Consider the following 13,304-nt stretch of genomic DNA (forward strand, 5'->3'; position numbering starts at 1 on the left):
CGATATAAGGGCTAAAATTAAAAATAAAATTATAAAAACTTACTTGGTGAAATAAAATGTGTGGTGGATATACATACCTGGTACAAAACATTCTTCAATTGTATGAATATACTTTTAAAGAAAATTATAATTAAATATAGCTTTGTAACGAAACGTACATAAAAATAGCATAAAATATTCTTTACTCTTTCTCACCCATAGGGAGTTAAATAGCTCCCTATGAGTGGAATCAGGGACAATCTTGGTAAGTGTGCAGTGCGTGCATACATGCCAAATCTTGAGGGTGCCGATACCAGTTAATATCAAATGCCTCTTTTGTCGCATCACTAATATATCTCAAAGGACACAACAGGGTTGTTGTAAATTTTAAACGTTTCTCACCATAGCTGTAAAAATCTAATAGATTGTCCGTCATTTGTTTTCTAATTTGTTTTAGGACCAGGTGTTGTCCACGGAAATTTCCAAAATTTACAACTTTTCGGTCACTCTCGTTCAACTGGAAAAATTTCTCTCGTTACTACATCTAATATTTCGAAGAAATCAGTCCCCACTGTACTCGACTATAGATTAGTTCGGTTAAGCTTTGGTTTAAGTAAAATTTTGGCTCTTACATCAGGGTTTTGTTTATGTCCCCAATTCCCTAATCGCTTAATTATTTAACTACTTCTTAAGTAGAAATAAGTCGAGACCAGTTACTTTGTACTCGAATATTTGTAGTCTCGGGAAAAAAGTGGAGACAGAAATTTTTATGACAAACGGATACATAAATCGTAAATTTAAGGAAAATAAATTCTAAAGCTTTTTCTGTACCTGGTGCATCTCTCTCATTCATTAAATTTAGTTGTTAATGATGCTGTCAAAGTAACAGTTAATTTTTTAACATTATACAAGAATTGTACACGTTTTTTTCTACATCCCCTTAAATATGGGAGATACAAAATCGTAATATCACTGATTTAACATTGAAATCCATGAGTAATATAAAATTGGAGAGCAGAATAAATATATCAAATATTTTAATGGATTTTTTTAAACTCCTGTCAACTATACAGAAAACTATCATAAAAACATACAGGTAAATTCTTATCGGTTGGGTTAAGTTATAAATCTACTCGTGATTCACATAATCGGGCAAAGGCGGCCAAATATCTAGCAGGTGGGCGGCTAAAAGTCTGGAACTGGTCCCGGATAGAATTGGAAGCGTTATACGTGTAGCAGCCACCCCAGGTTCTAGGTTTCCACCAACTAAACCGGGTGAGGTTGGTGCTCTGAATCTGGCTTTTTGGATGCTGACAATACAGCGTTTCCACTCCACTACTAATATTCAAATATACAATAGCGATCTTATTTTTTTTTTTTTTTCACGTGTAGTATAGAAATTTGTAATAAGATACATAATGCGTTATAATAAAATATTGTGCGATTATTTTCATATAATTAAAATTAATATGTATTTATTTTTTAGAAAACACAAGGGAAGCGGCGCATCCACCGCTTCTAATGACGGCCCGCCACTGTTGCATTGACATTCAGGTCTGTTTCAACATTCTTGTAGGATCTTGTCTATGATCTTCTGGTTCAAATTCATCATCTCTTTTCAAATGAGAAGATGAATTTGAAATTGAACAAAATTTCCCTAATTACAGCTTTGGCTAAAACATTCTTTGACTTATAAACTCAAATGTGTCTTCTAGTTCAATATTCAACAATATCTATAATTTTATTTCAATAAAAGATTCAGTGACTCTTCGAATAGAAAGTGCTACCAGACTCTACACAATTTGAAGAGGTGGAATTTTAGTTAAACTTCTTATCTGTCACTCTAAATTATACTACCCTATACAGTGCAGTACTTCAACATGTTTTTTAACACAGGGTTTACTTTTATTCCCTGGACTTTATTTGAAGACCAGAGTTTAATCAAGGAAATATGACATACATATATATTGATATTTTTCTTTTAGATGTTGAAAATATTAAACTTTAAATATCATTTCAGTTAGACATACAGTTAGCTACATCTGCAGAAAACAGAAACAGAAACATTTGAAACAGAACATTTGGAATTTGAATCTATATATTAAGACTAAGATTGAATCTGATTAGAAGTGACCTTTAGGATTATTATGGCAAAGCTTTTAGAAGTTTGATCCTGGTACAGTCAATTTAGAAATTTTAAAATTTTTACAAAGGCTTATAAAAGTCTAAACAAATTCAAATAATGAAAAAAGCCTTTATATCTGATGTAATTAATAAATCCAAATTTTGATCAAGATATTAACTTTAGTTAATTAATATCTTGATCAACAATTTTAACTAGTTTGTACTGAATTGCCTTTTGTTCTCATTGCAATTATTATGAGTAAGCATAAAATTGCTTAAGAATGAATCATACAGAAACACAATCAAGATGAAAATACAGGTTTTTATTGGTTTCTAAGGATATCAATTTTGGATATCATGTTCCTCATTGGTCCTCTTTTAAATTTTACAGCAGTCTTGATGACAGGAATTGCATTATGTTATAGATAATTGTGATAACTGGATTCCAATGTATAATAAAATAAATATATTTTATAAACAGAAGTTATGGTAAAATTCTATTAAAATGATAAAAATTAAAAGTTGATATAGAGAGACTTGCATGTTCTGAAAATTATACAAGGAGGGAATATAATAAAATGTAATTAAAACTGAAATTAAAAGATTGTTATAAGAAACAGGAATAAAACTCATTAAAAAGTTAAAATGAAGTATAACAAACACTGTATGACTAACATCTAAACATTAGATGAATGTAACAGTATCATGAATGTATCAGTATTGTGTTCCTGTATGATGTTCTCTCAGGCAATTTTATGCTTATTCTCAACAATTTCAAGTAGTATTTTAAATAAATTAAATAAACATAGCATTGCTAGCTCACTCATGGGATTTGCCCACTTGTTCAAAAATTTCATGATGATTCATCAAATTCCAGTAATGTCATTTCTATTTTATTTTTGTGATAAAAAACAATGACAACTTTAAGCTAAGCATTTTATATATGTAGAGTAGATTTAATAATACTTTTAATGAAGGTTTAAGAGACAGTTTTCATAAATATTTTAAATTTATATTTATCATATACTTATATTACTATAATTTTATTATGAGATAGAACACTAAAATTCAACATATAACAATATACTTCTTTTGAGCTTAAAAAATTGTTATTCTAGACATTGAATTAAAATAAAATTCTATAGAAAGAGACTAATTTTATATATATATTCATTTTTATGTTTTTATTGTGGAAATTGTGTTTAATATTATGAAAAGAGATGCCTTTTCCTTTGGTCCCCCACAATCACTAATTTGTACAGTAAACAAACAGATGATTGTTTTATTTAAAAAAAAAAACTCATTGTTGTTGTTGTTGTTATAGATTATTGTTCATTTTCAAGAGTCATTTAATCAATTCTTCAAAAGACGTTTTCTTTTTAAATTAAAATATTTGTGTTCTAAGCATTTGAAAATGTACTTCATAGTTTATTCACTTTAAAAATTAACTTTTTTAATATTAAAGTCTTCCTGTGAAATTATATTTTTAATGAATGCTAACAAATGCCAATTTTCTCACAAAATAAATTACTTTAAATAGTATGTTTTTGATTAATAAGGCATTCATTTTCTGAGAAACTAAATATTAAAGTAAGAAATTTAGGCTGAATTAATTAAAACCTATCATGAAATTTATTTTGAAAAAATGGCAATGATTACCACAGACAGCATATAGGGCACCAACCCATCCTAAAATCTCCTCACCTATCCTGAAATAATTTATTTAAGTCTACCTATATTGGCAATTTTTGAGGATTTCTTTAAATATAAATTGATTGCTTGCTAAGTAATTACATGTTCTTCCTAAATGCTGCTTAAAACATTTACTGCTTATATGTCTTACTGAAAATCAATCACTAAATTTTAAAAATTTGTTTGATGATAAAATGTACAGATAACATCCACTCCACTTCCATCCTCCCAGAATGACCGACAATTATATTTTTTATTTGTAAATTAGTAAACAACTTACATCTCCACCCCATGAACATAAACTGTGCTGAGTAATCATTAAAGCTGCTCCACCATTTTGAACACTTTCTAAGAAATCTTCTGACACAACATGAACATTTGCTTTCTCTGCATCTTTTATCTTTTTGCTATTTTTCTTAATTTCTTCTGCAAAATTAAATTGTTCACAAAATAAATGATTATGTTCAAAATCTATCAAACAAAAATTATTAACATATAATAGATACCTTCATTTGTAATAACACAAACAACATTCTCAGTAACTTTACTGACAACTTTTCCACCAAGTTCTTCTACTTTGGCAGTTAATTCTTTGAGCGATTTTTTCAATTTTCCTACAATCACTACTGAAAGATTACCTAAAGGCTTAGACGTGCTATTACTTCTACTACAGAAAAAAACAGAAATTACAAATTTTAATACATTATAGTTACCTTTTGTAAATATTTATTTAACTTCTCAAGCATGGATAAAAATTAGAAAACAAGTATTAACAATGTATAACAAACCTTTCTATGTGAAAAACATCAACAATAATGTTATGATAAGCATGAGAATAATTAAAACACTTAAATGTACTTATTCTTTTTAATTTAAATTTTATTACTAATGTCTTTAAAAAATTTTTTAGTAATAATTTTAAATATTGGATAGTGGAAAATTCATCTTATTTATAATTATTTTTGAACATCAAAAACTATTAACTTGATAAGTTTGTATATGTGCATTTAAAATAAAATATGAAATACATTTTTGAATATATTTAAACTAAGCATTCTATACCAGAACACAAATTCTAAGTCCCAACAGAACTTGAGGTAATAAGCATCTGTATATAAAATTAACAATTTTTAACATCTAACAAACATAAAGTGGTCTTAAACATTATACTTCTCTTTTATTTTTATATTTTAATTAATTAATTTAATATCAACTTCTTTCCATTCAATATTGTTTATTTTTCTAGCATTTATACCATCTCCAATTTTTTTTTTTATTTAACTATTTCACATAATTTAGCAAATCTTGCATTTTCTTCAACAGCTTCATTAAATGAACTTGATTAGCTCCCAAATAATACATAATTCTTTTAAATCTGTACATATAATTTAATTGAATAAAAGAAGAACTGGATAATTCAATCAACTAAGTTTTCAATACTGTTAACATAACATATTTAAAAATGAGATAAAATACAGTAGAATCTGCTTATTGAAACCACAAATACTATTATCAAAATTAGCAGGTCAAAAATGTTTAAAATTAAAATACACTTATAAAATTTTGCTTATTGTAATCAGAGTTTACTTACTGTTATCATTATCTTTGAATAAATAGGCATTTTTAATCTTTCAGTTCACATGTGGCTGATAACATGCAATTGTTATCATTTATCAGTTATCATTATCTAGTGGATTAGCATTAAATGCTATTCATTTTAATCCTTGTCAACTTTCAATACAGTAGTTTAAGTTGTGGGTCTTTCTTACTTCAATTATATGCAAGTTATTAATGGCAGTAGCAGAAAAACAATACTGGATAAATTATACATTAATTATAATTAATAAATTTTTAAATTACAGTTTTTGTTTTAATGTTCCTTTTTATTGTTGAAGTCAATAAAACCAGCATTTCCATAACCATAGTCTAATTTATTAGCATTGCTTAATGTTATTATTAAGTTGTTATTATCAGTATAAGCAAGTCCCAAAGTGATTACAATAAGCAGATTATACTACAGTAGACCTCCTATAACATGGGTTCGTATAATATGTATTCATATATCGCGGTGAAAAAATTGTGACCATATTCGTATAAAGACACTAACAGAGACTCGTAAAATGCAATAAAACGTCATCACTGACTCATGTCGCGACCGGATTGGTCGAATTTGGATCAATAGTGGATGAGCACCCAAACTACTTACATGCTACGGAGAGTTTAGGCGGGTATCGTCTGTACAGTATATAAATTAGGTACTGTAAGTCTAATACAGTACTGTAATTTTATACATTTCTTGTGAAAAAAACATTTCTTATTCAACGGCCATAAAAATTATTTCTATTAATGATGTCTCCAAAGTTCAACGAACTTTTTGCAGAAAATGTGCCTGCCATTTGGTGCACTGCTCCGCGACGAAAACAAGCTTAAGCAATGGAATCATTGGATGGTGCACACTCGGTAAGTAATCCTACAATTTTTTGTTTATAGCATAGTTTATACGGATTATTCCCAAAAAATTATACGTATTTTGGAAATGTTGAGTCAAATTAGTCTAGAATCGATTAATTTTATGAAAGAAAACCTTTCAAACAGCCATAGTCTGTAAACTGCACACGTGTTGGGCTGTGACTGGCTCATGTATTTAAGGATTCCTACAATGCGAAATTCGTATAAAGTGGAACGTATCTACCGCGTTATAGGGGTTCGACTGTATATTAAAAAATAATAATAATCAAAATGCAAATGTAAGACTAATTTCCCAAATACTAAAAATTTAATATTTAAAATAAANACGGTATATGTCAGTCAAAATCAAATTAAACTTAAATTTAAATTTAAGTTTAATTTGATTTTGACTGACAAAATCAAAGGTGGAAGGATGACCCGCTCATACCGCTAGATGGCGGGCGTTTTTTTTTATTTATTTATTTATTTCTTATTATTATTGTAGAGAGTTGGCAACATTCAGAAAAGGAGTTCTTATGCTCAAAAAGAGCGGGAAATAACGGAATGCTCTTCTAACCGAATTAGCTGATTTTTGTTTTGTGTGAATAAAATCGAAAGACAGATTTAGTGGACTTTCCTTGGTGGAGATACGACCGGAAACCTGGCGTACGAACAAGACGGGTCAGGTGAGAATTACGAAAGTTAAATTAATCATTACACGAGAGGCCATCGTTATTCAAGGCCTTCTTGTTTCATGACGTCACGGTACTGGTCATCCATTATCAAAGCGTTGCTGATCATTTATGTTAAATAGAATATTTTTTTATCAAAAGAATTATTTTTAAAATTAATTTATCGATGTAATATTTAAATGTTATAAATGNTTAAAATAAATGGAATATAGATGAAAAATGATTAACCTGACATTTTTAAATACATAATGTATAATGTATAGTCCATGCTTAAGAGTTAAAAGAAAAGTGTTAAAAAAAAAATTACTTTAATGAAGCAGCTGATGTGGATGGTTCGGATAGATCTGATCGGAAAAATCGTTCTGAAACTACGGATCCATCATAATTTCTTCTGAAATATTTTTAAAAAATAGACACAATAAACAATTAAACTTAAAAATAATATATATTGTTTCAATTAAAATATTTTATTATCTGTTTGATAAATATTTCTTGATTGTTAAATTTTAATCATCCAAATGTTTCAGTTACTAATCTAATTAAAACATTTTAAACTAAAATTGACTAATATATAAATTATACATAAATACTAGGGACGCTGTTTCTATCTGTTTTCAGCAGTCCAACTTTGAAGTCAGCAGTGGCTCTAGGATTTGCAAGGCTATAGTCAAAATTTATTTTTAGATTCATTAGAAGAGCAATAGAAACAGAAGGTAGATTTGTTTAGGCCTACAATAATATGAACATTTTTAATATAGAAACAGGTAATAAAAAACACAATGAAATAAATAAAATGTATACAATAGTTTTAAAGTAAACTGGAAAATTCAATAGTTATACAGAAATTCACCTAGAAAGCTGCTCTCTTGTTTTTAGCAGCAATATCTCTTTCAACAAAGAAGATTAAAAGTGCAGAAAATATATCTTGACATATTGTTTATCAGAAAGTTCTTGCTCAATTTTAACTTTAAAAGTGATTGTTCTAAAAATGCAACAAATACCAGTACTTATATTTTTGGGCTGCAATTTGAAAAAATTGTACACCTATAAATTCCCACTATCATCTGTCCGTCTTTCCTTAATCTCAAGGACAGCATTAGATACATGAAAGTCGAGACCAGATATGGAAAGCGTAGGAGTAACAGGCCCCAATTAACTACATATGGACTTCTGATGCAAACCAGAAGTCATATTATTTCAATTCAAAAATTTTTCCCTGAAAGGAGTCGGGTAGATGACCAGCATAACTCTATTGCTAACAGGAAAAGTATTATGTACAGTACAGAGCAAGATAATACTAATTTAAGGTGAAAAGCATATATTTTAAATTAAATAAATATGATTAAAAACTACCACCCAGTATTGTGACTGTCACAATAAATAACTGCTTGTTTTACAATTTGATTTGAATATGAAAATATACCACCATATTTTTAAGGCTCTACATGTTGCCTTTTTTGACTATATGCAGGACCTCTTCTGCTTTCAAGTTACTCTCCACATTTTTGTAATTTAAAAGCATTAATAATGTAAGTATAAGTAATACATAAAACTAAAATTGTTTACAATACAAACTTTGTTTATACTTATTTAATCTCAGAAGATCTCAAAGATAGCAGGCAAACCTACAATAGAAAAACCAAGCAATGGGATAAAAAATTCAAACATTCAAAACAAACAAAAAAAAAAAAAATATAATCTACATAATTTATTGTACAGAATTTCAGAAGTTTGTTTTCCATTTTTATGAATTTTAAATTAAAAAAAAAAAATTCAGAACAATTTGTATAACTTTCCCAGCCAAACTTTAAAATTGTATATAGTGCCATCTGTTGCAAAATTTTATTTTAGAAACCTTTTTATATTATTATTTATTATAAAATGTCAAAAAGTTTAATTTTGATGGTAGAGATGAGTTTTATAAAAAAAATTTCAAATGCTAATAGCAAATAAAATCTTCATTAAATCCAACCAAACTTGAGATATGACAAGTACCCTCCCTCTATCTTCACACCTCTCAATTTTTAACCAAAATTTAATAGCACCAATTCCTGTAACATACAAACCTTTCTGCAAAATTTCAGAAATTTTCAAGAAAAGGCATAAGAGTTATTAAGTTAAAAAGTGGGTGAACAGAATCATGCTCCCCACACATACTAGCATTCATACATTGAAAAAAAAAACCTGAAGTTTTTTTTGCATTTCTTAATGTTTCAAATGTAAAAATCTTGGACGGATCACTTTTTTTTAACTGAGTGTCATACTTTCCATGTGTTATATATAGAACAGTCAAGAAAGTAAGAAGAAAGCAATGAATATTAATTTAAAATGTTAAACTGATTTGTACATAACATTCTAATATTCATTTTGATTTATCTAACAAATACAGTAAACTCCCGATTATCTGGCTAATGGTGGGGAGAGGTGGTACGGATAATCCAAACTATAATTATTTATTTCTAAAATACAACATGTAGATTCGATGTAGATTCACCTTTTTCAAATTTTTCAATTAACGTTAGTTTTTATTTTACGGTAAATACGACTTTCTTTTGATTACTAGGCATTTTAAGGGTACTTATCTGAAAATTAAAAAAAAAAAAAACATCTTATTTTACATAATTTTACACTACAACATGTAGATTCGATGTAGATTCACCTTTTTCAAATTTTTCAATTAACGTTAGTTTTTATTTTACGGTAAATACGACTTTCTTTTGATTACTAGGCATTTTAAGGGTACTTATCTGAAAATTAAAAAAAAAAAAACATCTTATTTTATGTAATTTTACACTAAAAGTATTTGTGGGAGAGTTATTTGAAAAAAATATTATGTATAATATGTGTTATACCTACGTACATATAATCAAATCTTAAATTGTAATACGTATTATAACATGCAACTAAACAAAACTTTGTATAAATGTACTTGCTATCGTTTTCTCCTCTGAAAAGAAACGTCCAGCACAAAAGAAGCGGCCTAACTAAAACCAGTCAAGCTGACCAGATACCCCCACTACCCGCTTCAAACATCTAAATATGAACATGTGTACACTTACAGGATGCATAAACATAAAAGCAAGCAACTATTTAAAAAATACATACACAGATAATTATTTTTTAAAAATTAAATTCATGCACGGATAATCAGGATTTACTGTAAAAATATTATATTGAATAATTCAAACTACCTTTATCATTAGAAAAATAATGGAGAATAATCACATCACATACAGTATATTAATTTGAAAATGTTAGAGTATTCAACATATACATTGTAAGGATAAGCTCGTTACAAAAATTTATTTTTAATTTAATGAAAAAAAATGCATTGGATGCTAATCTGAGAAAAAGCATGTTTGTTTTTGGAATCCAAGAAGAGTATGATGCTANTTTCTTTAATATAACTTATAAGTTCAGGGTGTAAAATGTCAAATTCTAATTTTTTATCTAAACAGGATATTACTGATTTACACTTTTCACATGAAATCTTCTGTAATAATTTATGAACAGCATAACCAGCAATAAAAACTAAAATTTTAACAGTAGACAAAGTTATCATTTCACATTCAATTGGAACATCATCAAAACATTCAAAACAAATATCCATCTTGATTTAAAGGAATCTTGCATACAATTTTCTACTTGATGACATCAAATCTTTAATATGGAAATTCCCTATTTTCTCAGATTTCAATTTCAGTAAACTTAAAATTTTTAATTTTTTTTTCACATTCTAAAACCTGCACAACACTAACATGATAATTACTACCACACATTTGGCGATATTGTCCAAACCTAGCTTCAAGATTATCTGTTTGAAACTTTCCCAAAAGTACAAACTTCAATGAAAATTTTTCAAACAAATATTCAATAAGATGAATCGTAGCATAAGTTGTATGTTTTAAAGCGAAATGTGTTTCATCTGACAATCTTCCATACTGTTGTTTCGAGTTAAATTTCTCCCATGCATCCAAAAATTCTATAAAACAATTCAGAAATTTAATTTGCTCATCATTTTTAGTATATATTTATCTGCAGTAAATATCTCTTAATCGTTTCCTCTTTTCTGGATGTTTTACATTCATTACATTCCAGCATATTGCAATTCTTTCAATAAAATCTTTTGTCTGGATATAATCTGCATTTTGTGCAAATTCCTGCAGAGCTGCAGCTACTTTTTTATCAAAAAGTTTTACTGCATATGAAACATTTTGCCTTTCCAATGATGAAGGATATAATACCTTTAAAGACAAAGATGGTGCAAACTTCACAATTTTGCCTTCTTCTGCTCTTAATATCTCTTTTAGATGAAACAAACTAGCAATGCATTTTGCTTCCTTTTGTATGTCAGGATAAAAAAATGTCTGGTTAGTATGGTGTTGATTCAGCCAATTGTTTCAAATTGATTTTAATAAGTGCACAGAATCAAATAGTAAAAAAATCAATTCCTCTGAGAATGGATTCTTCACAGATACTTTTAATTCACCACCACAAAAAAGAGTAAACATTTTACTCTTTTTTGAGATTTATTCTGTTGTTATCGGCAATCATGGAAACAACTTGATAACCAATGCTTGCTACAACTTTCAACACTTGTTTTGTTAATTCCAACAACTGCTCAGCTTTAAGACTGCAAACTGGATATAATGCAATAATATCTTTTTCTTTAGAAAATAATGATGCCACTAGAAATGCCAAAACACATTTAGCTTCTGACATTTTTTCATTTATTGCTAATCCATAAATTCTACCACCTTTGTATAATGACATGGGTTTTACATGTATTTCATCTAATTGTAGTATAACTATTTTATCTTTTGAGTTAAGGCATTGAAATTTTTCTTTAAGATATGTAATATGTTCTGTATTTGGATCAATATCATTAGTAATGCAACTAGTAAAACTCCTCAAATAGGATGTATGTGGTAATGTCAAAACATTACTATTTTTAATGAGCCTATATGCAGTTGGAGAATGAAAAAATAACATGGAAGTCCATATTAAAGTCTCAGAACTGTATCTCGGTTGTTTCAAACTAAATAAATTTATCTGTTCACAGAGAAATGACAATTTTGTATTTGAAAATTCAAAAGAATCTTCACTCTCGGTGCTTAAACATTCTAAGATTATTTGTGCAGCTTGATGCAGTTTATCTTTCATTCTTACTTCTGTTTGTTATATCCTTGTAAATGACTCAATAATGCCTCAAATTTAGTCCATTGATCACACTTTTTTTCTGATCCTAACAGCCATTTAAAGTTTTTGTTATCCAATTGGGTTCCATTAAAATATTGCATATATCAAAATTTTGAAACAATTTAATAGCATGGGNTTTCAAACAAATATTCAATAAGATGAATCGTAGCATAAGTTGTATGTTTTAAAGCGAAATGTGTTTCATCTGACAATCTTCCATACTGTTGTTTCGAGTTAAATTTCTCCCATGCATCCAAAAATTCTATAAAACAATTCAGAAATTTAATTTGCTCATCATTTTTAGTATATATTTATCTGCAGTAAATATCTCTTAATCGTTTCCTCTTTTCTGGATGTTTTACATTCATTACATTCCAGCATATTGCAATTCTTTCAATAAAATCTTTTGTCTGGATATAATCTGCATTTTGTGCAAATTCCTGCAGAGCTGCAGCTACTTTTTTATCAAAAAGTTTTACTGCATATGAAACATTTTGCCTTTCCAATGATGAAGGATATAATACCTTTAAAGACAAAGATGGTGCAAACTTCACAATTTTGCCTTCTTCTGCTCTTAATATCTCTTTTAGATGAAACAAACTAGCAATGCATTTTGCTTCCTTTTGTATGTCAGGATAAAAAAATGTCTGGTTAGTATGGTTTTGATTCAGCCAATTGTTTCAAATTGATTTTAATAAGTGCACAGAATCAAATAGTAAAAAAATCAATTCCTCTGAGAATGGATTCTTCACAGATACTTTTAATTCACCACCACAAAAAAGAGTAAACATTTTACTCTTTTTTGAGATTTATTCTGTTGTTATCGGCAATCATGGAAACAACTTGATAACCAATGCTTGCTACAACTTTCAACACTTTTGTTAATTCCAACAACTGCTCAGCTTTAAGACTGCAAACTGGATATAATGCAATAATATCTTTTTCTTTAGAAAATAATGATGCCACTGGAAATGCCAAAACACATTTAGCTTCTGACATTTTTTCATTTATTGCTAATCCATAAATTCTACCACCTTTGTATAATGACATGGGTCTTACATGTATTTCATCTAATTGTAGTATAACTATTTTATCTTTTGAGTTAAGGCATTGAAATTTTTCTTTAAGATATGTAATATGTTCTGTATTTGGATCAATATCATTAGTAAT

General features: G+C 28.2%; 1 protein-coding gene across 1 annotated transcript in view; it reads right to left on the bottom strand.

Moving 5' to 3' along the window:
* Positions 1–13,304, bottom strand: part of LOC111616588 (poly [ADP-ribose] polymerase 1-like) — a 74,271-nt gene that overhangs the window by 27,003 nt on the left and 33,964 nt on the right. Inside the window, exons 4-6 of the mRNA XM_023357984.1 lie at positions 7,243–7,326; positions 4,302–4,462; positions 4,076–4,221 (exon numbers count right to left, since the gene is read on the bottom strand). Of these exons, the coding sequence (XP_023213752.1) occupies positions 4,076–4,221; positions 4,302–4,462; positions 7,243–7,326 (391 nt within the window). The remainder of the gene's footprint in view (positions 1–4,075; positions 4,222–4,301; positions 4,463–7,242; positions 7,327–13,304) is intronic.

This window comes from Centruroides sculpturatus, unplaced genomic scaffold (assembly GCF_000671375.1).
Source record: "Centruroides sculpturatus isolate CEXI.00-Female unplaced genomic scaffold, Cexi_2.0 scaffold1409, whole genome shotgun sequence".
Lineage (NCBI taxonomy): Eukaryota > Metazoa > Arthropoda > Arachnida > Scorpiones > Buthidae > Centruroides > Centruroides sculpturatus.